Below are 26,380 nucleotides of genomic sequence, written 5' to 3' on the forward strand. Positions count from 1 at the left end.
TGAAAGCAGGCAGAGCATACCCATTTCCTTATACCTACACTGTTTTTTTTTTTTTCTCTCCCCTATTTCTGAGAAAAGGACAATCCTTTAAGTAGTATACCTAATGTCTCCCCCCACTTTTAATAATTTGTCCAATCCTTTTTTAAAATTTATTCAAATTACCCACTTCCACAACACCAAGTGGAAGTTTATTCCAAAATCATTTACCCCTAGACTGAAAGCAAATTTCTGCATATCTCTATCCTGTAACCACCCTTTTCTAATTTAATTTATGTTCCTTTATTCTTGTTATCTGAGAAATATGATGCGTCGACACTTAATTTGCTAAAAACACTTAACACATTCACTGCCCGAATGCAAACTTGCATCCAAACGAACTGCAATTTTTGTGCCTCAATGCAGATATGCATAAATTCAATTATATTCACTAAATGAGTGATTTAAAAGGAATGGCACATGAAATGAACTGAGTGATATCAGTACACTGACTGAACCATCAACTGTTACATTATAGCTGGGATTTTGCTTAGCATCAGTCGCATGGTCTAGAGAGTGCTATAAAAGCTGTACACTTGGTTCACAGTTTCGTAAGTTCTCTGCTTATTTTGAAGTTATCTAGTTTAGTATTTTCCACAAGAAGAAAAGGTAAAAGTTTTTGAAGAGTATGCTTGGTGAATTTTAATTTTTTAGTTTGTGGAAAGCAAAACGTAATTGTCGGAAAGTATTGGATGGCTAGTAAAATATAAAAAAAAAAAAAAAAAAAAAAGTAGTGAAATTTTTTGAAACATTTGTAGAGAAAGTTCAAAGGATAGTAACGAATTTTGTGATGATTGGAGCTAAAATCTACCCGAAATTTTGAGATTACAGCTCTAATAGTCTATTCAGTGTAGACGTTTAAAAGCATTTGACTAATAAAACAAACTTCTTATTGAATTATTTTAAATTGAGTGTGTAAGTTTATATTTGCATTTTTAATACAGTATAATAGAGTTCTGTAGTTATAGTAGTAGTGGCATGTGATGCAAGAAAGCAAATGTATGAGCTTATGTAGCATCAGCCAAAAAAAAAAAAAAAAAAATCACACCATTCCCTCCAAATGCCTGTCCAGTTCCTCCTTAAATTTATTCAACCTATCAACTTCCACAACGACAGATGGAAGTTTGTTCCAGCAATTAATCACCCACTGGCTAAAGGCAAATTTCCGCACATCTATTCTACATCTGTCCTTTCTTAATTTGAATTTATGCCCCCTTAGGTTCGTAATCTGAACAAGTGGAAGGATCCCATCAGAATTCAGCATGCTCAACCCATTCAAGGCCTTATATATCTCAATCAGATCACCGCGCAGGTGCCTAGTCTCCAGCCACTGCAATTTGCAGAACTTAAGCCTCTCTTGATAAGAGGATCCCTTCATTCCCCTCACCAATCTTGTTGCCCTTCTCTGTACACGCTCAAGTAAATCTACATCCTTCCTAAAATGAGGCCTCCAGACCTGTACGCAGTACTCAAGGCGTGGCCTGACCATTGCCTTATACAGAGGGATAATCACCTCCTTTTCCCTGCTATAAAAATATATTTTTAAATTTTAGTTGAAATTTACCTAGAAAAAACAATGTATCAGTAAGACTTACTGTATTTTGAAAGTTTTGTTTGTACAATAACCTGGGTTAATCTTTAAATTACCAAGAAATTCCAAGGTATGGTACCTCAAACATTTTAGTTTCCTCATTCGAATTGTAATCACACATAACCACTTAACCCTCATTTGGCTCACTTGGATCATGCAGCACTGTGGCCCTGGGAATTTTGTTTTTGGCTTGTATTCACAAAAGGTTGGATACCCCTAGGTCAAACCTTAAATTACCAAGAAATTTCCAGGGTGTATGGTGCCTCAACTGTGTTTGTTTTCATTTGAATTGTGATCGTGTAACCATTTAACCCTGAGCAGGGCCCATGATGATATTTACTCCAGATGATATATAGACTCCAGATGATATTTAGGCATTTCATGCTCTTCATCTACTCTGTCCACACAGCTGAAACTTCTAATAGCAGTTTTTAAAATTAATTTTTCCACTGAAAATTCCAGATATCTCTGTTAATTATTGCACAGCTAGTTTTAATGATGCATATCTTCTAATTAGTGATGCTTTCTGGCTTCATGACATTGAAGCATCATCTACAATCAAATTGGTGATGCATGTGCTTCACCTTTCATGTAGTGGGCACTTCTGTTGTTAACATGGTGGCATCCACTTGCATGCATTCGTTGAAGCATACAGGTTTTTCAGTTGGAATTTCATTCACTGAGCAAGTCGAATGGAAGTTTTAATTTCAAAAATTTTATTTTTTTAATATAAGAAATGGAAAGTTCAAAAACTATCTGAAATTTTAAAAGATATTATATTCAGTGCATATTCACCTTAATAGTATATTCAGTGCAGACTTGTTTTACAAGCATTTACCTAATAGAACATATTTCTTATTAACAATTGGGTTCAGAAAAGATTGAAAATAAAAGTGCCATCAAATAAAGTGAACAAGTTTGAATTATTTTTTGCTGATTTTTTTCAAGTGCCTATTTTCACTTGTGGTCAGAGTTACCCCGCACATAGAGGAAGATTAATTCTTTGTGCAGCTGCTGACAGGTTAAACTGAGTGTGCCTCCATTATATGAAACTTCTTGTTTTTATTTCTCTTAATTCTGGCAGTTGACAGTATCCCAGTAACTATCCCATACTGGCAGTTAATGGTATCCTAGAAACTAATAGTTTTAATTACCAACCTTTGATTGCTATTATTTATTTAAACAGAACGTCCCAAATAATGTGTACATTCTTTTGGCATTTTTTGAGTCATTTCAATTTTTTCACTTAAATTTTTTTGTAAACAATTTCATCAATACAACAATTTCATCAAATTAAAGGGGAGAGTACTGTAAAGAACTAAAGTTATTCTGTTCTTAATTAACAGTAACTTATTTTAAATAGAAAAGTAGAAAAATTCAATGTCATGTCATTTTTGATAACTTAGTGTTTTTTTTCATCTTCTCAACTTCAGACTATTTGAGAGTCTGTTGTTATTACATATCATTGTAGTTTTGGCCTCTCAAGAAAGCCAAGTAGTGTAATATACTTTAAATATATATATTATTAATGCATTTATTTTTGCTTATATTTAACTGTTTATTTTACTTTTCCAAACTTTTGGCTTATTTTCAACAGTGAATACAACACCCTGTATGATTTTTGATATTTGTAAACTAATAGCTGTTTTTAACTCAGTTTTTTATGCTGATTCTGGGAATATTGTTAATTTTTTTCTGTCACGTACTGTTTTTTCACAAATCACTTAAGTTGATGTCATGAGTTGTATTAAAAGTTAGGAATAAATGCTGGAAGTTTGTAAACTAAATCTTCACATTTTGGCAACACTGCCTCAAGTCATTTGTTTCTTGACCTTGAGAGCTCCATGCAGCAGGGTTTATCAGTGTGAGCTCAGTTTATTTTTGAGGTTATTATGTCAAACTTGTGATGAAATGTAAAATGTTTTCATGCAAGTGATTGAAACAAAGTGAAGCTTCTGAAGATGAAACTGGTCTACATGCCTGGAGACATCGATGTTCAGCCCTCAACTGTTTACACAGCATGAACTCAATGATCTGGTAAGATATTTAAATTTACCAAAGGAATTTGCAGAACTCTGTGGTTATAGACTTAGTATCTTGTAGCACATGGAATGTTTTTCTCATGGTATACAGTGAACGAAAACTAGTTCTCCTACGTTTCTGAGGACAATTTTGTGATTTTTTTTGTGCAATAATATGAAGTAACAAATGTAACGGTTTAGGAATTAGTTACAATCCTACACAGTAGAGACTTTTTATTGACTCATCAAAGAGGAGTCTCAAAGGTGTGTTGCTCCACAATGGAATTAAATATGGGTCAATTCCAGTAGCTTACTCTGTGCATGTGAAAGAAACACATGAGAACTTGAAGTTGTTGACAAATATTAATATGAAGAACATGGTTGGTCTGGCCTGTGTTGACTTTAAAGTGATAGGCATGCTTTTATAGCAATCTGGCAACACAAAAATGCCTTGCTTTTTGTGCAAATGGGACCCAAAAACTGTCCCCCTTCCACCCTTTGCATATTTTGCAAGGGTGGAAGGGGGACAACTTTCAAAAACTGATGAAACAGTTTTTGAAAGCTTTACTTCAGGAAGAACCATGCTTCAGCTGCCTTTGTACTAAATTCCCATCAATCGCCCAAGAGAAACTAAAAAAAAACTGATGAGGAATTGAGATTTTGAGGGAGTTGTGAATAAAAGAGAAAAACGGGCATGGATTAGCTTCAGATTTATTGTTAAGAATTTCATAGGGAACAACAAGGATCCAGACTACAAGAGTATAGTTGAAAATGTGCTGGTAAACTTCAAGAAGCTGGGCTGCAACATGTGTGCCAAGGTACATTTTTTACACTCCCACATCATCTACTTCCCAGAAAATCTAGGCAGTATTAGTGAAGAAGAGGGTGAGAAGTTTCACCAAGACATTAAAGACATGGAGATGAGGTAAGGGGGGGGATGTCAACGTGATGGCTGGCTATTGCTGGATGTCAAAGGAATGACTGTAATGTAGAAGGATCTGAAGATATGAAAATTTGACATGTCATAGATCAGTTTTTAAAATGAGAGGTGAGTATTTAGTGGACTTTTTACCACACTGCCCTCTTTAATAGTGTCTTCTCTATGTATTTAAATATAAAAGTCTAGTAAAAATTTGCATTTTGAAAACTGATGATATAAAAATTTGTGAAAAATCAAATTTTCTTATGCGATTTTTGAAGAAACCTGAAGTAATGGAAACAAATGGAAGTCATTTTTGAAACCAGCATTAGAAAATGATTCAGAAATACCCTTTTCTGAGAAAACATCAGTGAATTTATTTCAAAATGCAGAGTAGTGATATCAGTCAAAGCTCCATAAAGTACCTAAATTACCACAAAATTTCATTATAAATTTTTCTGTAGAGGAATTACTGAATTTTCCAAACTTTATAGGACAAATACTGTTAAGACAATCAATAATACATATTATTATTATTTTATTATTTTTTTTTAATCACAACATTAGCATTATGGAGTTTTTCATTTATACTGTGTGGATGAACATGCAGTTTTATTAAGCCCTAAAACATTTTGTACTTTTGTTTGATGTCTTTATAAAGTTTTCATAGCCACAGTTAAAAGTTTGTCATTCAGCATTTTTTAAGAAAATTCTGATTAAGTCTTGAAATACTTAATACCCTTGAAACATTCAGGTTTTTACTCAAATATTTCCATATAGGCATCTTTACTGTTTAATCAATATGAAATGGATTATCAGTTTCAAATTTGTACGAACTTATCAAACAAAAGGTGGAACTACCTGCTGCAATAAGAAATTGTTCAACAAGGCCAAGCTTTGTTATAGAGAGGGATATCAGTACAAATTGCTGTGATGCAAATCAGTCCTGGACTGTAAGATTCACTGTTTCCTCCATGCTATCTGCTTGTGTGTGTGTGTGAGTGAGTGAGAGAGAGAGAGAGAGAGAGAGCGCGAGCGAGCAAGTAAGTGAAATTTGTCATAAGGAAGTTTATTAGGGAGTGATTTGATTGTTTTAAAGAATGTGAACATTTCCCCACAGCAAACTTCATGAGTGCAATGAAACTTCCAAAATCCACAAATCCCTTTGCATCTGACAATTGACAGTTCTTGGAATTTTCCAGGTTCCAGGTGGTCATTTTATAATCATAAAAAAAAAAAAAAAATACATTCTGTATTGCAGCCTATTGTATATAATTGATGTCACTTGATTTTTCTGATCTTGCAAGTTAAGGAACGTACATACTGTCTGTGGGATTTAACTTGACTCTAACAAAAGATATTGCTCCATGGTGAGATACGTATTGCAGGATTGCATGAAGACTTGGAGGCGCCTCCGTAGCCAGGTGGGAAGGAGCAGCAGTGCGTAGCACACGCTTCTTGATTAGACCGGGGTTCGAGCCCATCACCACCAAATACGGAGGATGCGGAAAGGTCAGGGAATGACCACCGCATATCCCGGAGCAATATGGCCTTAGTTGCTAATGCTCCTAAAAACCAACCAAACAAACAACAGAAGACTTGGAAATCACCTATTTTAATTGATCCTTTATTTTTCAACTGAGGTCTAGTTCCAGATTATAGTTTCTTTTTTCACTTATTTTTCTTGATTATTATAAGATAGCACATGAAATGCCTTATGCAACTTTATATTAAAATACATATAACAAGCATAAATAATATTGGTTTATTATATATATATCATATTAGACTGTATTGTATTATAGTAATAAAATATTTTATTACTGAATTTGCTCTAAAATACAATTGCTCGACATTAATAATTTAAGAATATGAATAAAATTTTAAGATAAATATAAACAATATAATATTACATTTTATATATAGACCAGTATAACAAATACCACTACTAATTAACAAAAAAAAAACATCCCATCCATTATTGAACTGAAATATCTAGTGAATAAAACATTTTTTGCCACCTGTTTAAGTCAATTATTTTGACTAAATGAGTGTCGGTGACATCCGCTAAATATCTATAAAATTATTAAAATGCTGATGGATACTGTGATTGGTTCATGCATAGTTGAGAAGAATAAATAATTTGTTCCATCTCTAAGAGGCATAGTAGGCCTGATGTAGCCGAGTGGTCAGAAGTGCAGTAGCGTACTCTTTAAGTGCACTGGTTTAGAGTTAAAATTAATTGAAGATCTGAAGACCAACTAATTTCTGTTACCAGAAATCAACTTATTCAGAAAACTTAATTCCATAAACTCCCTTCAGAATTCCAAGGATACAATATGATAATAATTGCACCATTTCTTATGTGTTCTTATAAAAGTTTATTGTACCATTCAGTTTTATTGATGATAATCCTGATGAGGTCCTGAACTGTGTAGCTATTCAAATGTAGGGAAAGAGCAAGTATACCTCAATCAGGCAGGAGTGTTATTAAATATTCTCCTAATAATACCAAATGCTTTTGATGCTTGCTTAATCACATGAGCAGTGTGCTTTTGTAAATGCCCATAACTTAAGTCCAAGATAAGTTTTTTCTGATCTTTGGTAACAGAAGTATTATTCAGCATGTAATTGTACTTAGTATGAGATTTCTGTGATAGTCACCATGGGACATTACTATACCTTTTCTTAAATTAGTGAAAGTTCATTACCAGTAATTGAATTATGAATATAATTAACATTCCTTTGAATTTCAGTATAGCAATCCCCACAACCAAGAAATTGAGTCATATTGATAGTTCATAAAATCAGCAAAAGAAAGAGAAAAGGCTGAAGATTTAATGTAATTCTACTAATACAATGCAGTATAATATAATTCAGAATATGTACTACAGAATTAAACAAGAAAATGAAAATTGTTATGTTTTGGACTTGAAAATAATCTATCAAAATGCACTGTTTCAGTGGCAGAGCATGTTTTAAAGAGAATTATGAAGAGACATGACAGTGGTTAGTTTACTTTTGTAGTTATGCTACCCTTGAAAAAAACAATAAAAGTTCCAATATTTGGTGACCATCCTTAAAAAAAACTTCCTGCTGAACCATAGTAAATTCTTCTTCTTCCTCCCTGCACATTTTGGTTTCCATTGCATCTGCAATGAGTTCCCTCTTCATTCATGCATATCCTGAAACAAGCAAGTCCTTAACCACTTCAATGTAGTTTTTCAAAATACAAATTTCCCTCTAAATTTGAGATGATGTACATCCTCATAAATTTTTTCACTATTATTGGACTGTTCTTTGCAATTAATAGAGGAGACACGAAAAGCTTCATTTGTTGTATCATTCAAGGCAACAAATCCAGCATGTTTGAAGCAGTGATGCTTTTTGCCCCTCTGCTTCATCCCTTACTGAAACATACATACATACACACACCGACTGCAGCATGTCGATGTTTCATTGTTTTCCTTAATAGCATTTTTTGATAGTTTTTCTTAAAGCACTGGATTACACCTTCATCAAGTTGCTGAAGAACTGATGTTATATTAGGTAGCAAGTACTTAGTGATGGGCTTCAAGCCAAGTGGTCAGGAGCGGGAGTGCAGTAGTACACGCTCTTTGAGTAGACCGCGGTTCAAGTCCCCCGACTGCTAAATACGGTCGATCTGCCAACCCGCACTGGACCAGCGTGGCAGATTATGGTCCATTTCCCTCAGCATGAATTGTTGAGGAGGCTTCCATCCTGCAGTGGGTTGATAATGGCTGCAGTTAACTTAGTGATGCATAAGCCATTCACTTGGCTATGAGGAGTGCAGTTATTTAGTTTTATTTACTGAGTTTACACAGTTCTGGAACATTTAATTTAAGTGTAAATAAGCAAAATATAATCTCTTTACAATTAAATCTCAATCAATATAAAGCTAACAATCATCAGTAATACCAGATGCTTTTCTACCTGTCGTGAATATTTCTGTTGATGGCAGTGATAGTTTGTCCTTGAAACTTGAAATTAAATTGAAACATACACTTGTGTTTGTTTCAGTACCAAGATTGTTGGGGTGGTTAAATGAAATTGTCTTGTGGCACCAGTACCAGGTTACAGAGCCTGACCATATTAACTATAATGTTAAAATTTATAATTTTCCTTGTATTTCTTCTTTTAACATTTATCTAATTTGTTATGTTACAGAATTTAATAGCTGCTGCTTGGATAATGGTGCATTAATGGTAGCCAAATGCAGAAAGGAAAATTCATTATTAAGAGATTGTCTGACAAAATGGTAATTAAACCCATTTATGTTTAAAATAAGAATATATTTTGATATTTCATTTTAATAATGTTATTTGATAGTGTCTTCACTTTTGAACATATTTTCAGGCTTTTTATTTGTTTTTTTATTATATTGTGGAAAGTTTAAAAGTCTTAGAATTAAGACTGGTGAACTTTAACTTTACATTGTTTTATGTAAGTAATATGTGGTAGCAGTATGTCAAGTCGGAGTATCTGTCACATGTAAAAGGATGTAATATTTCTTTCATATAATTTTTAGATTATTTCAGCATATTGGCACAAAAATTCCTGTTATTCAGACTACATTAAGTATCATAGATATATTTTACTTTGTAAAATTACACCATACATAGCCACAACATTAATGAGGACTAAGTGACACACCCAGATATTTCAGATGTTTGATGCTAATATCAGATGTTTTTGATCCGTAGAAAAAGAAAAGAACTTGTAAGAATGAAAAGGTGCCACATGTTTTTGCAATTCATTAAAATACATGTAATAGCAGAAACGATTTTATTGCTAATGTCTGACAAAATAATAAAGGAATACTTTTAATGTTAAGCCCAAAAACAACAGATGTATTTAACTATGGTACTCTTAGTTATAGAAGGGCATTCATAAGCTAAAAATAACACAAACACTGGTAGATAATAAACTGATCTGCCATCAGTTCACCCTTAGTATTTGTAAGAAATAAAGGAATATCTTTGAAAAAGATATTCAGGACATTTTGTTGCCTGTGAAATTGTGCAAAAGAAAGGAGCATTAACAGTTGATAACAAACTAGGTTTGAAAGGGGAAAAAAATGAGAACTAAATTGAGCTCAGTTTGATTCATGAATTTGTCGGAGGGCTGAAGCAACAATCTCAAACTACCAGAAATGTTTATTTCTGGAAAGAACAGTTTACCATGGAATTAAATAGTTTGAAGCAGGGGCAATGTGAAATTTTTCACTGTATGAGGCAATATCCAATGGTATGGTTCAGTAGTCTTAATTTATTAAAATTGGCAGAAAGTAATTTTGATTTCAAGGATGTAAAAGTCAGAATATTAAGAAATAAGGTTTATAAATCAAGCTCAGATTCCAACTTACCTCCTTCAGATGGGCTCCCTTAGATTTTTCCTTCATTTTTCATAAAGGACGTGGTACTTTTCTCAGTGAGCAAAAATTGGAAAGAGCAGAGGGTGGGTGATATTGCTTTCTTTCCCATTTTGATGAACTCCAAGCACCATGAAGCAAATGCTCATAACTGCTTGATTTTCTTAAGATTTATCTAGAATATTCTAGGAATTAATGTATATTTAAATTAACCCTTCAAATAGCTATGGCCTGGGTTTGAGACAAATGAACCTAGTCATCTATCCAACTTACCATGCATTCTTTACTTGTTTGATCATTAATTTAGTTCACAATGTGGTTGAAGGCTCATTTATTAGTGCAGTCGTATAGGATTTCCTCCTCCAGTCTCCAAGTGATTGTATTTATAAAGGATTTTAGAGGTAGTAGCTGGAATACAGATTCTCGTGGATAATCCTAAGTGGTTAGACCCTGTGAATTCACAGGATTGTTATATGTGTGAAATCATCTCTAGTATAATGTTTGATCCAGTTTATTGGAGACCAGTTTGGAAATCCTGAAATAAGTAAAGAGAATTCTAGTTGCAAGTGTATGAGCTCACTATTTCCAAATCTGATTTACATATTTCCACAGTAATTTGCTGGAAGTAAAGAATTATCTTCAGAAGTTTTTGGAAGAGTATGAACTATATATAATCCTTGGAACAGCCCTTTCATTGTTTAAAAATGAAATAATGATCTCAGATGTTCTTTGCATTTTGTACTGTGTGAAAAAAATACCAGAAACTACAAAATTTCCAGAATATTGTGAACAGTTTCATGTCTGGCTTCTTTGGAAATGGTGTGATTTGTTTCCCAAAATGATGTGCTTGTTTACTCTAAGCACCTTGAAGAACAAAAAATTAAATAGGAGGGATTTTTGTACTGAGGAACTGAAGTCCTCAGTACAAAAATGTTTGTCAGTACAGTTGCCTGTCTGTCATAGACAACATCTGAAGGTATAACATCCTTAGAAAAAACTGTTTGTGCAGTGTCTGTCTAGCTTAAAACAGGTAAGAAGTTCCTTTGGAATTTTACACTTCACTTCTAATATTCTGAGCTAATGATACCAATCACTAATATAAAGAGGGGGAAAAGTTTATATTGGTGATTGGCATCATTAGCTCAGGGAGACTCAAACATCCCTTCTGCAATTTGCTATGAATAAGATGTTCTTTAATAGTCAATGTAAATAGACTTATGTTCTTTAGTATATACATGTAGATTCAAGTTATTGTTACAATTTTGAAAATAAAATTTTGATTAAAATAATTTAATTGAGATTGGGATAATTACATACTTCCCATTAAAAAAAAAAAAAAAAATTAGTATTATAACAGATGAACTTTTATCACCTTGTATCTTATGTTAACTCTAATATACAGTAGTGATGTTTCAAAGCATCAGATACTTTGACATATAGAAGAGGAAAAAACCTTTTTATATTGTACTTGTTTTTGCATTCATTCCCTGTATACAAGTAAATAATTGTTTACTTGTATACAGGAGTGGAACATATTATTCACTAGATTAAAAGCTACCCGATAAAGATACATGTTCATTTTATTTGGTAGAACAATTCAAGAAGTTTGATGTAACTGCTATGTGGCAAATTAAAAATCTCAGGACGGCTCCCAAACAACATTTCTTTCACATGTCTAATAGAGATTTATTACAAGGGTACACTTTTCTTATTTACACTGATTTTATATTCCTCGGGGATCTGAGCCGCAGTTGCAATATTAAAAGAATGCTGTCTATTGAGTAGTTTATGTTAAAGCTGGCTTTTCTTATTCAATGTCATGTATTCAAATGCTTAACAATCTCTAGTCTACTTCTGGTTAAGTCTTTAAATTTCTTTTTTAAATTGTACAACATAATGCCCAGCCACTTCTGAGTTTACTGGGTGGTTCCCCCTCCCTCTAAAAAATACTAGGCTCTCTGTGTGGCTGGGTTTAGTGTTTTTTTTTTTTTTTGCATGTGTTTTTTTATTTATTTTTATTATTAATTGATTTGTAAGGTTATATGATTGTGTTGCATCCCCCTCTGGTCTGCAGAGCATGTAAGTTAAGTTCAAATGTTCCATAAATGTTATAGTAATGGATTCTTGAGAGTTTAATGCAAAGTGTTGTCATTTGGAATATGGAGAGAGAAAGAGCGAGTGCATGTGGTTGACAGTCTATCCAGTGGTGGTTGAAACAGTTTCAAGAAATATACTCTGGAACAGCTACTTGGACATATTTTTTTACTGAGAATCAGCTTTTCATATATGCAGTACAATAGCTAGGCATAACTGCTTAATTTTTCTAGATGTTGTAGTAGCATACCTTGATTACTGTCATTAACCATCCTGCCAACCTTTGTATTATCTGCAAATTTAGACATTAAGTCTGATATGAGAGGTAGACACACAAGAAATGATGCAAATATACTATTTCTTTCATCTTCATAATACAGTAGTTACTGCCAAGGATATAATGAAGACAAATTCTTTATATTCCTGATCAACCCCACAAGTTTATAAGATATGCTATAAGAATATTTACTGTATTTTATGGTGTCATACATTGACGATGCATGTACACTATATGTATAAATTCATTGTTCAGTCATTTACTCACATAATAACAGGTAACTCTTATTATGTAAGTGAATAAGTAGCAGCTGATCTATGTTATTACAACTAGTGAATGACCACACTAAGGTGTTGAATCTGTTAGGTGTGGATCAAAATCAAGAATAATGTTGACTCACACCTAATAAATTCACCAGCTTAACATAGCCAATAGTTATTTCATCTAATTAGAATCTTGTTATTGAGTTGCTATATCCATGTCTCAGTGCTAATAATTGTAGCACTATTTACTCATTCAGACTTTTGGTGGGGGGGAGGTACACCTTGTGAACATCTCTGGAAGTCTTCTACTTTTGCCTTTATGCATATTTAATACCACACCTGAATCAAATTTATATTATAGCACACGTCAAGGGTATGGGAAGACTTTATATCTACATATCCACTGCATTCTTGAAATTCCGGTGTAATAACACTGGAATTTCAAGAATACAGTAAACCCCCCCCCGCTATTCGCAGTATCTGTATTCACGGTTGCTGATTTAATATAAAATGAAACCTAAAAAAATGTGAATTTTAAAGCACCACAAACACTTTCCACCATAAAAAAAAACATGGGCGTGGCTAAAATTATCTTCCCTGGTCAAAACAGTGCTCAGTGGGTGGGGGGGGGAGAGGGGTGACAAAATCGCTAGTGTGGATGTTTCTCGCTAATCCTTGTTCAGTATGTGTTATGCGCTTGCCATGGGAGGTTTCGTCGTTTGTTTTTAATTTATATGCTTATAAATTGATATGCTTACAAAAGTGATAAATCTACCGTTTTGCAGTGTAAAACAGACTTTTTTGAGTGTGTTAACGGAAGAAAGTGACTTTATTTGGACAAGTTCTTTCTAACCCGTACAAAAATATGGCTACGAATAACAAGGGAAATGTGAAAAGATCAAAGAAGGTGATGACATTAGCGAATAAAATTGAGTTATTAGATAATATTTCTAATGGTGAAAATGTCTCCTCAGTGGCAAAACATTATAAAATCAATGAGTCAACGGTACGATCAATCAAGAAATTGGAAGAAAAAATCCACCGTAGTGTCCGTGAAAACACGCTAATTGCTTCAAAAATTTGCTCTGTAACTCGTGATGTTAAATTAGAAAAAATGGAAAAAGCTTTAAATCTGTGGATAGAAGACCGAACTAAAAATAAAATTCTGTTAAGTTCACTCATCATTCGTGAAAAAGGCAAAATTCCTTTATCAACACTTTAACGAAACTTGATAGCACTGGCGGGATAAGTTTTTTTAGCTAGTAAAGGCGCTGGTTTGAAATTTCTAATAAATATTACATTTAATATTAAATTGTTTCTTATTTTCATTTCGATGCTATGTGCTGTCTATGTACATAGTCATATTGTGAAGGTACATATAATACATACATAGACAAAATTTTAGACTAGTTTTTCTTATATATTTCATACTTTGGAACGTAACCCGTTTATTACTATGGGAGCCATAACTCAGTATTCGCGGCATTTCTCAGGAACGTAACCCCCTCAAATAGTGGGGGTTTACTGTACTTTAATATCTATACTCAAAAAGACCTTTTTGCTATTACTTCTCTTCAAGCTGAAGATTTGGCTGCTATCTGCAAAAATAGACCCATATGCAATATCCTAATATTGATATTAAATTTTCCTTGTGGGAGCAAAGCAGCATTTTATTTGTATTATTAGGATATTACTGGCGAGTTTGTGACAAAGTTGTCACAACACAGAATCTCTAGTGAAGAACAAATTCAGTCAAGAACAAAATTTAACATACTTTTATTAAAATATATTAGTCATAAGACCTATTGTTTTACAGTTGTTCTTAGAAAACTGAATAGTGAATTTACAATTTCATTAATACTCTATTGCAAATGTATCATGTCGTAAATAAAATTTGTTTAATGAATATCTTAAAACACATTTTGCATAGGTACTATGATAAAGAATTTATACAGAAATGTACAGATGAATACTTAGCTGAAAGATCAGAATACCGCCGTACTGGAATAAAGAAAAAGCAAAAGAGGAAAGAAGCAGCAACAATTTAAAAACATGATATAAAAAGTGTTTACACTGGCCTCTGTAGTAAAGATAATTTCAGATTTTTTATTTTTTTTTATTTTGCTGTACATATGAATATAAGTAAAAGACTAGACATTGATATTTTTTTTCCCATTGGACTAGCTCTTTAAAAATATTTGAGTAACAGATATCACAGAACATTTTAATAACTGGATAGACGTGGCAAGTCAGAGTACTTCATAAAGACCAATATAAACTTTTCTTTTAAATCATCACTGGTTTCAATAACATTGTCCAAAACCATAAAACAACAGTAACTAATATATGTAAGTAACTATTTTTCACACAAATATACAATATTTACTATACATAGACAAATACTGATTACATCTCTCTAGAAGGTAACAACACCTTGCTATAGATTATTTTACAATTTACATGTTTATTACTGGTCATTATGAAAGAGAAACACCATTTTCATGAAGCTGGTCACTTTTAAAGGTGTTACTCTCCCATTAGATCTGAAACCAATTTCCCATTGCCAAGTAAGCTTGGAACATTGCCAGCAGAAATGCAGGATCCCATAGGCATGGAAAAACTATACTGGTAATGAGACAAAGGTCTGAAAATAAATTATGCAAATTAAACACCATGTGGAAAAGCAGAAAAGTACTGTATTTAATATTTTTAGTAACATATTAATACTTGAAATAATACTCTTATGAACTCATTATTCATTAAGGCAGAATGTAAAATTAGAAATATTACAAGTTCTCATAGTGGGAGTAACATTTTCCAAACTAAAAATATATTCACATCATTTATTGGAATAAGTAAGAACTGAGTGATTGTTGGGATAATGTCTAAAATTATTAGTACCAATAGTATTTAAATTTTTTTCCCCCTGCAGACGAGCAGTCTAAAATACATATAATTGATATTTGTATTTTGTGATGTGACCTTCCACACTATCATTTGCTCAGTCCCTGTTTATGTTGAAACAGGGAGTGGTTTATTTTCAGGTTTATATTGCACAAAGGTCAATAAGTCAAATGTCAGATTCAAAACTCCATACTTCCTGATCTCAGTTATGCATGTCAGCTTCCTAAATCAACCAATTGGTCCCTGAAGACAGATGCAAATAGTGGCAACAACATCAGATGCCACACAAATAACAATGGTTGATTTTTTGTTACATCACCGGTGTTGCCAAATAATAGGCTAGAGCCCTCCAATAAGCTATTGTAATCACTAAACATTCAATGTTAATACAGACATTCAAGAGTTGGCAAGGCTGCTATCTGGATTATGTTAATTTAAATTAGCTTTTTTTATGTATTAAGGTCAATGTTAGAAAGTGCTGACTTGGGCAGTATATCCTTTTTTATAGTATTACAAGACCTTAGCTATCTAATCCATTTGGTATTTAAGCAGTGAATCCCTGATTTCTATTGACTGCCAAATGGGAACACATGAAAAACTATTCCTTGTATATGCTCTAAGTTTTTCTAGAGAGAAAGATAATGGTGGGAGGGGGGGTTTCTTCTGGTGAAGCAGTGTGCCTTTCTGTAGGGGAATGGTTAGTTATTTCAGAACTGTAAAGCCAGTGATAGATATTCAAGCAATCCTGGTTATTCATGCAGAAAAAGATTTGCCAAATAAGAAAGAAGCAGATTTTTGTTGGCAAAACTACTTGAAATAGTATTTCAAATGAAGCTAGAAAGCTATATATCATTACATAGTGATTCACAAGAAAGAACACTGGTCCCAAATTACAAAAGACAGACCATTAAGACTGGAGCTTACTTAGAAGTTCTCTATATAATGTTAATTACTAAAGAACAAATAATGTTTGATGGAGAACTGCAAATTTTATTTGTGTGGGATGATTTAATAATTAAGGATTCATACCAGTGTGCAAGTTAAAGCTGATGTCAACAATAGCAGAATTTGTGACAAAAAAAAAGTTACTGTTACCTTTCTTTGTAAATGCAGAAAATATAAGATAGACAAGAGGCAATGAAAAATAAGATTAATAAACCTCAACTTACTTCAGTTCAGCCGTCCCCAGTTCCACAGGCTCCATGTCCTATTTTAAATCAGAATAAATAAATAAAATCAGTTAACATCGGTAATAATATAACTTTATGCACATATTTTAATTTGGTAGTGATGGTGTAGGACCTGATAGTTCCTACACGATCACTAAATAATGCCATTTAATCAATGATTAAAAATTTGAAAATTTTTTTTCTAGCTTCCTAAATAGTCAAACCTTAAGATATTCCCTCATAATGGATGCTACTCTTTTAATGCAGTAATTGTTTTTTTTTTTTGTTTTTTTTATTGTTTTCACAGAGTAATTAATTAAATGCAAGCAACTGTAGGATACTACACTACCATTATACAACACTATTTGCTGCACAAAGTTTGGAATTGTGTTTGTTTAAAGTTCAAAATTACTTTCCTTTCCACTCCCACATGCCAAGTAAATATCTGTGGTCTCACATGAGTTGTTCTTGAAAAATTTGTTATTGTTTTCCCAGAAATAAAGATGTGGAAAAAAAAACACGATATTCACTCAAGGTGGGCCGATGCTACTCTGGAAGAAGTATATGTAGGTAGTATCAGATTTCGCACACTGTGAAGAACAGTAACTAATATATACATATATTTTTTAATTTTTAAAAACATTTATACACAAGTAGAAATAGATGCATGTGTGCACATTCAAAAATTTGATGCAGTTAATGGTCTTTTTAACTGGAAAATGGACCAGACTAACAGATTCATATCTGTATTTGTCTAAAATATTTTTTTCATAGTATTTAACTTTTTTATTTAATTTTTCATTAAAAATTAAGAAGTAACAAAGTATTGTAATTCCTTAAGGAAAAGATGAAATATTGGTGCCATCTGAGCAGAATTAAAAAATGCCAAGTTATTTACAGAAATTAAAAATAAAACCTATCAGGTGCTCTGCCACTGTTTGTGCAATAAATTTTATGTCACCACTGCCAGGTTAATGAAATATAAAAATGGCAACTATTTTCACAATATTGTTTCTGTGTGAGAAATGCACCGAGTAGTAGGAGTAGAATCTATGGTGTTAGTTACTCGGGAAAATGGCAGAACTGCAAGCCTCTGAAGAAATTAAAACTTCAAGTATTTAGTATAGCTATATAATTTCCAAGAAGATATTTAGTAAATATGTCCTGTATTTGGCAGCAGCAAACTGTCAACTGCTGTGAATGAATAAATGCTAATCTTTTAAATAAATGACATTACCAAAAAGCTATTTTAAAATATGAGATACTGTTTTGACTAACTTTTGAGACTTACTGGTGTTTCAGCTTATAGTGGGTGGCATAAATTTGTGACTTGTGAATAATGAAGCACTTTATTTGTGAACTGCCATGCTGTACAAAAGTTTAAATTTCAAGTAAACTTAAATTAAATAAAAAAATGTTTGATAAACTGAAGACTATGATATCCTGCTCCATGTTTTACAGCCAACAGACTTTTTGGCTGCAATAAATAAACACAATAATTCAGACCATAGAATTTCCTTATGGGCAGTTAAACATCAGATATATTCACCATGGTGGTCAATGGCATTATTGTTCTGAATGTATCCATCACTATCTGCAAATAGCAGCCTAACCCATGTTATGAGAACATTTCCTTCCACTGTTATTCCAACCCTGGAGACTTGCCTACCATCTATATTAAAAAGGGATTCATTTATTCACAACTGCAGTCTTTTTTTTTACTTGTTTGTTGCTTGCAGTTACCATAATTCTAGTTATATAAAATTTAGCCCATTGCTGGGGTAGTATACTCTTTTTGTTTTAAGATTACTACATAAAAAAAACCTTCTGAATGGTACAGCACGATATGAGAATGTTCTTACTAGAAATGAAAGTGACAGGCCACTGCAGCACAGTGTAAAAATATCGTGCCCAATCCACATTGCCATGGTGCATTCATATTGCTCAAATGGTCTCAATGTACCCTGTATATATTATATATATGGAAAGGCCATTTTCATAGCAGATTTTCCTTTTCTTGTAGATAACTGAAGGTATGGATCGATAAGTTCATATATCAAAAGCACATTGAAAACAAGGAAGAGCATACCAGTTATTTCACGAAGTTAGTAATTCATCTCTAAAACTTTGAAATGACTGAGAGAAACTGGAAGTGTAGTCGCTAGATCTCATAGCATATTCACTTGCGTGCATGTGTAAAACACTAATTCTGAAAATGTTCTTGCAGTAGTTGCAACAAGTCCGAGAGCTCTAAGGAAGTTAAGTCAAGAAGAAAAAAGTTGTTACAATGATATGGAAAAATTCCATTAGCAGTAAAAATTCCACAATTTCCCATAGATGGAAACTTTTAAAATCAGGACTGAAGAGTGCTAACTGTATTATATTATAAATCATTTGTGAGCCCAGTGGTGACAGTTAAGATAACAGTATACATTTGCTTTCTTACATACAAGAAAATAAAGAGTAAGGGAGTAGTACCACCTTTGGCTGTATAAAGTAATACAGCCAAAGGTTTAAGCATGTCACACTAAATTATGCAATCCTGGTATGATGGGGTGATCTAACACAGTAATATTAAAGAAAAATTAGAAAATATCATTTGAACAAAAGTTGTCACCTTATCATACCAACTTATTGTATTTTGCTCATGGTTATTTGAATCAAGCTGGAAATGAGCTAAGATTTTTTATGTTCTTTATTTGGGTAGCGTTATGGCCTGCATGAAATTTTAGCTTATGGCGATTCCTTTCATTCTGTAATCCAATAGCAGCAGGAATTCCCTGCTGAATCTGCATTCAAAATTAATAGAGTTAAATAAAATAAACTAGATTACAATGTAATTTATGGCTACAGCCTCAGGTTACAAAAGAAATTAATTTATGTACAAGTTAGTGCAATGGCATGGGTGGTGGTATCTGCTGAGAATAAGCAACAATAGTCTTCTCTGTTGGTGAAGCATTACTTATTCAAGGCAGTACAATATCATGGTAACTCGTGAAGGTATTCACAATATGCGACATACTCAAATTATGCCAATCCGTAACTACTTAAGTAGTTGGCTACGTACAGAAATGATGCTATTGCACTAACTTGTACGTAAATAAAATAAACTATTATTATTAATTTAATTTTCTGCCAATTTCTTAGCTACAGCTAGTGAACTTAGCATTAACAAGATAAATTTGGCCCATGTCACCATTCGCTTATTGCTTCTAGCTAGTATTCATGGTTCCGCTTTAATTTAGTTAAACTTTCGCCTCGGCATAACTGGTTGAAATTTATTTCAACTCAGGTTAAAGGAAAATTTTTACATATCTATTTTGTAATTATCCTTTCTTATTTAACTTGTAAGCTGCCTCTCAGATAGTATAATAAGTCAATGCAAATAACCCAGATTACAACTGAATGACTAAGCTATGCCACAGAAGAGGATCAAAAACCCATCTGAGGCATTGTTTTAATCTTAATACATGTATATATTGAAGTATTATTAATTAAAATATTCCATTAAGATTATTTATTTTATTTATTTTTTTTTTAAATTCCTTTCTCCACACCCTTAGCCATTGTTTGAGGGTTCAGTTGGTTGTCTAGCAGATAGGAAACTAAAGGAATGAGAAATCAGTATATTATGCCTGTAAATCGTATTTTTTTTATGTTGATTAGGCCATTTTATGGGCTGAAAAACACAAGTTATGGAACTAAAACCATGCACCCTCTGCCCAAGACTTAATAACCAGCATGAAAAAACAGCACATAAAAGTATTTGCTATTCCCCATTGGGATAGGAGAAGATTCTATGATTCCTGAGTATAGCAAACTTATAACTACTTTCAATTCATAATTCCACTTCCTTTTGTATATGAAGGATAAGGTGTATTTTATCACAGCTTGTCATTCCTCCTATCTTCACACATGTATTGTCTACAGTACATACAAAATATCTTTAGTGAAATACACTTGCATGTGACATTAGCATAGGCACATGATGCAAGAAAGAAAAACTTTTATAGCATCAGCCAAAAAAAAAAAAAAAATCCTTCTCATTTCACCCATCCAATCGCTACAAATGTTTTATCTAGTTCTACCTTAAATTTATTTAAGCTATCAACTTCTACGACACATGGAAGTTTGTTCCAACAATCAACCACCTGCTGGCTGATCATTGGAAAGACATTTGCAGGATATGTGTGTGGAAGTTTGCCTAAAGGCAAACTTCCACACATATATCCTGCAAATGTCTTTCCTCAATTTGAATTTGAGCCCCCTCAGGCATAAATTCAGAATTTGAATTTATAAATTCTTATAATAAATAAATTAATAAATTCTTATAAGAATTTATTAATAATTTATTAATAAATTCTGAGCAAGAGGAAAAATCCCATCAGCATTCAGCATGCTCAAACCATTCAAGGCTTTATACGCCTCAATCAGGTTACCTCACAGGTGCCTAGTCTCCAGACACTGTAATTTGCAAAACTTAAACCTTTCTTCATAAGAGCAACCCTTTGTTCCATTCACTAATCTTGTTGCCCTTCTCTGTACTCGTTCCAGCAGCTCTACATCCTTCTTAAAACGAGGGCTGCAGACCTGTATACATTACTCAAGGTGTGGACTGACCATTGCCTTATACAAGGGGATAACACCTCCTTATACCTGCTAGAAAAATTCCTGTATATCATTGACAAGACACCATGAACTACTCTTGCAGACCATCTGTACTGCTCAGAAAACTTCATATCTGCCTGCACAATTACCCCCAGGTCATTTTCATTCTCTACCACTGTCAACTGTAGTACCACACAGTTGATAAGTTACTCTGGGGTAACTGCTTCCCATATGCAGTACTTGACATTTGCAAATGTTAAACTTCAGTTGCCACCTCTCAGCCCATCTGCTCAACCTTTCTAGATCCTGTTGCAGCAGCATGCTGTTATTAACAACCCTGCTGACCTTTGTATCTTTTGTAAACTTGGACATTAAGCCTGATATACCATCATCAATATAATTAATAAACACAGAAAACAACAATGGACCCAACACTGAACTCTGGAGGACTCCATTAAAATAACATTAGTCCACGAAGGGCAGTGTCCATTGATTACCACTCTGTCTTCTCCCACTCGACCATCCCTTTATCCATAGCAATTTGACTCCAATGCCACACTGCTCCAATTTGTGCAGCAGTCTTCCATGTGCAACAGTATCAAAAGCCTTTCTAAGATCCAAATATATGATATAAAAATTATTCTTTGCATCCGGTTCCTTTGTGACCACATCATAGTATCCAATAAAATTGGTCCGACAAGACCTTAATAAACCCATGCTGTGTCAGAGCTATAATTGAAGTCTTGTCTACATGATCCTGAAGTGCTTCTCTAGCCAGTGCCTCCATTAATTTTTCTGGAACAGAAGTTAAACTAACAGGTCTGTAATTACTTGTGTTGCCCTTTGATCCTCCTTTGTGAATTGGGGTCACATTTGCACATCTCCAGTCCACAGGTACCTCTCCTGAGTCCAAGGAAGCTCTCATAATTATGGCTAATGGTTTGCTTACTTCCTTTGCTGCCTCCTTTAATATAACTGGATAGATCCTATCCACCCCAGGTGCCTTTCTTATCTTCAACAATTTCTCCTCCACTTTGCTCTGTTATTACAAAATCATCTAGCTCAGTGCCAGAGTTTAATTCACCTCTGGCATTCCCCTCACTGAATAACTCTTCATGTGTGAATGTAGATGCAAAATACCCATTTAGTTTGTTAGCTACCTGAGCAGTATCATCAACAGTTGACCCATCAATATCAAGTGGACCAATCTGATCCATCTCCTTCCTTCTAGAGTTTACATAAGTAAAGAACTCTTTGCTGTTTTTCTTTGCATCCTTTGCCAAAGATTTCTTGTAATCTGCTTTGCCTGCCTAACCTCCTTTGTAACTTGGTTATAGACCAGCTTATATCTATCAGAGGCTTCCATGTCATCTGTTAATTTATGTATCCCACACATTTTTATTCTCTGCCACATGTCTCATTAGTTAATCTGACATCCACTGACACTATGCTGCTGCAACAGGATCTGGAAAGGTTGAGCAGATGGGCTGAGAGGTGGCAAATGAAGTTAAACATTGACAAATGTAAAGTACTACACATGGGAAACAGCAACCCCAGAGCAATGTATCAACTCTGTGGTACTACACTGACAGTGGTAGAGAATGAAAGGGACCTGGAGGTGGTTGTACAGGCAGATATGAAGTTCTCTGAGCAGTGCAGACGGGCTGCAAGAGTAGCTCATGGAGTATTGTCAATGATATACAGGAATTTTTCCAGCAGGGATAAGGAGGTGATTATTCCATTGTATAAGGTGATGGTCAGGCCACACCTAGAGTACTGTATACAGGTCTGGAGGCCTCATTTCAAGAAGGATGTAGAGCTACTGCAACGAGTACAGAGAAGGGAAACAAGATTAGTGAATGGAACAAAGGGGTGCTCTTACGAAGAAAGGCTTAAGTTTTGCAAATTACAGTGTCTGGAGCTAGGCACCAGCGAGGTGATCTGATAGAGGTGTATAAAGCTTTGAATGGTTTGAGCATGCTCAATGCTGATGGGATTCTTCCTCTCGCTCAGAATAATCACCTGAGAGGGCATAAATTCAAATTGAGGAAAGACAGATGTAGGATAGACGTGCGGAAATTTGCCTTTAGCCAGCGGGTGGTTGGTTGGTGGAACAGACTTCCATCCCTTGTCGTGGAAGTTGATAGCCTAAATAAGTTTAAGGCTCAGCTGGACAGGTATTTTGAACGAACAGAGGGGTGAAGTGGAAGTGGTTTTTTTTTTTTTTTGGCTGATGCTGCATAAGCTTGCTTTCTTGCATCAAATGCCTCTACTAATGCTAATGTTAATCCATTTAGGCCTATACCTTGAACAATATTTCTTAGTTGGTATGAAAAGCCTAGTAGCTTCAAAGATTAATTCTTTGATGCTTTCCATTATTGAATTTGCTGTTGGTAACATCATCAGTTGGTCACACTGTATAGAATTTAAATACTGTCTCAGACCAATGTAGTCACTTTTACGGATGCAAAAACCCTTTCCTTTACCCCTGATGGTAATTATATCTTTAAGTTCTTCAAACAGGCCTCTGGGGTTGGGCAAATTCATATTGTGATTTTAAATGTTTCTCACCAACCAATAATAAAATAAAACACGGAAACTAGAATTTTGAAAACTATGTTTACATAGCTATATATTTAAAATAACTTGACAACTAAAAAGGATAAAATATATATATATATATTTTATCCTTTTTAGTTGAACATTATTTTAAATATATAGTAGGAAACATAGTTTTCAAAATTCTAGTTTCCATGTTTTATTTTACTATTGGTTGGTGAGAAAATTTAAAATCACAATATATCTTTAAGTAAATCCCACTTCAGCACACTGTGATCACTGCCACCTAGTGTGGTTCCTTTATCTGCAGATTCTTAATGATGAATCACTACTGATAATTAGATCAAGACTATTTCTCTTTCTAGTTGCCTCCTGAACGTGCTGCTGTAGAAAACAATCATCCAACCAACCCACAAATTCCAGTCAATATCTGGGAAATAAAAATTCCCCATTATATTGATTTACTGGCCCACTCTATTTCTCTGTACAGTTGTTTATTACACTCATCAGAGTTATTAGGCCTATAGGTGCCTCTGCAGCCAGGTGGGCAGGAGCAGTAGTGGGTAGCACATGCTTCTTGATTAGACCGGGATTCGAGCCTGTGACCACCAAATACGGAGGATGTGGAAGAGCAGGGAATTACCACCGCATATCCCCAGCCCAGATAAAGGGTGAGGGTTGGCATCAGGAAGGGCATCCGGCTGTAAAAATTGCATGCCAAAACAATAAAAATGCTGACCGCATATATAATGGGAAAAAGAGAGGACAAAAAAAAAAAAAAAAAAGACTCATTAGGCCTATAACACACTCCTACTATCAATTTTGCTTTCCCAGTGTTTATATTACACCAAATTGACTCGACACTGCACTGTTCAGCCATGTCGACTGGCTGTACTTCCTTGGATTTTATGAGTTTTTTAACTAATAACATAACTCCTCCTCCCTTCCTATCATCTATCCTTCCTGTACACATTGTACTCCCCAAATTCCAGTTCTGCATTCCTTATATCTGTGTGACACCACGTCTCTGATATCCCAACAATATCTGCCTTTGATGTTTTGACTAACACCCCAAACTCATCAAATTTATTTACCAAACTCCTAGCATTGGTGTATACGCAAGTATACATGCACCTGTTTCTATTCTTAGCTACCCTAACACAGCCCATGTATTTACTTGTTCTGCAATGACTCCCAGCAGTCTCTGGAATCCCCTGCACCTTGTTTTCCAGGCTGCTGCTCATTCCCTTCCCCATCACTTCCATAGATATCATTGTAGTTGTATTGGGCAGCTGAAATGGAAGAACTTTCTTTACTGTTAGCATTTTCCTTTGAAGATGACTGATAGTTTATGAAGGTGATCTTATCAGCTTCAGATTGTTCTTGTTGTTTTGGTTTTTAGGAGCATTAGCAACTAAGGCCATATTGCTCCGGGAATATGCGGTGGTCATTCCCTGACCTTTCCGCATCCTCCGTATTTGGTGGTGACGGGCTCAAACCCCGGTCTAATCAAGCATGTGCTACACACTGTTGCTCCTTCCCACCTGGCTACGGAGGCGCCTCAGCTTCAGAAGATAATCTTTTATCACCATTGTTATCTAGGAAGGACTCTTCTGGCAGGCAACATAAATTGCTATCAGACAAGTTGTCTATTAATAATCATAATTATTAGGAATAAAAATCAAAACTTTTTTTTTTTTAGTTTTCAAAAATATTTATTAAACACCGGTGGAGTGCAATGGACTCCATACTATTTCTAACGAGTGAAATAAACGCAAAGTGCAAAGCACATTGACAGCTCAAGCTTCAGCACTAAGGAGACTACCTAGTTACCCAATGCTATCTGGCTAACATTGTTAAAACTACAAGATGGTCTGTGTAAAGATACAAATAAACAAAGAAGCAACTGCTGGGGTTGTCTGATAGACCCCACTAGCATAACTAACTATTTGTGTTTTGTTGGATATTCAAGAGAATGTAATATAGTTTGATATGAGGGCATGCAGCACGAGATTTAACGTTTCTTGTGGTATTTCATGATACTGAACTCTAAATTAGAGTGGCCTCCATCAACTTACATTTTATGAGTGATTTTTTTTTTTTTTTTTATTACTCTCCTTTTTAATGGCATTTACAGATTTTCTATGGAATTCAAAGCAAGTGAATTACCAGGTTAAGATTATATTTTTTGGTGAGCAGGGCAGAGTCGTTTTGAAAAATGAATTCTCCACTGTTAAACAGTTCTCTCTCCGAGGGTATAATTTGGGGAGAAAGAACATCTTGTGTATATTATGGTATTCACAGTGCAGTCAAAGAACTTGAATCTCTCCACACCATTGTCTGAAAAATATCCCTAGCCCATCACACTGGTTTAATACTTCACTGTCTTGCAGGGAATGTCTGCATGCTTTGCAAAACTTTACAGCAATTAGTGTCACTGAAATTAATTTTTGTTCCATTACTAAACAAAACTTTCTGCTACTCTTCTTCAGACTAATGCTGGTACTATTTAGCCCAAGTAATGTATGCTTGGAGCTGTTTATTGAG

General features: G+C 34.1%; 2 protein-coding genes across 2 annotated transcripts in view; one reads left to right on the forward strand and one right to left on the reverse strand.

Moving 5' to 3' along the window:
- Nucleotides 1–14,666, forward strand: part of LOC150075425 (COX assembly mitochondrial protein homolog) — a 33,947-nt gene extending 19,281 nt beyond the window's left edge. Inside the window, exons 3-4 of the mRNA XM_090388276.1 lie at nucleotides 8,756–8,846; nucleotides 14,524–14,666. Coding sequence (XP_090244402.1) covers nucleotides 8,756–8,846; nucleotides 14,524–14,641 — 209 coding nt within the window. The 3' untranslated portion in view covers nucleotides 14,642–14,666. The remainder of the gene's footprint in view (nucleotides 1–8,755; nucleotides 8,847–14,523) is intronic.
- A 38-nt stretch (nucleotides 14,667–14,704) lies between these two features.
- The window catches only part of LOC150075426 (uncharacterized), a 66,673-nt gene continuing 54,997 nt past the window's right edge, over nucleotides 14,705–26,380 (reverse strand). The window contains exons 5-6 of the mRNA XM_090388274.1: nucleotides 16,667–16,704; nucleotides 14,705–15,237 (exon numbers count right to left, since the gene is read on the reverse strand). Coding sequence (XP_090244400.1) covers nucleotides 15,120–15,237; nucleotides 16,667–16,704 — 156 coding nt within the window. The 3' untranslated portion in view covers nucleotides 14,705–15,119. The remainder of the gene's footprint in view (nucleotides 15,238–16,666; nucleotides 16,705–26,380) is intronic.

The sequence above is a fragment of the Mastigoproctus giganteus genome, chromosome 14 (genome assembly GCF_048544385.1).
Source record: "Mastigoproctus giganteus isolate SK-2022 chromosome 14, ASM4854438v1, whole genome shotgun sequence".
NCBI classification, from domain to species: Eukaryota; Metazoa; Arthropoda; class Arachnida; order Uropygi; family Thelyphonidae; genus Mastigoproctus; species Mastigoproctus giganteus.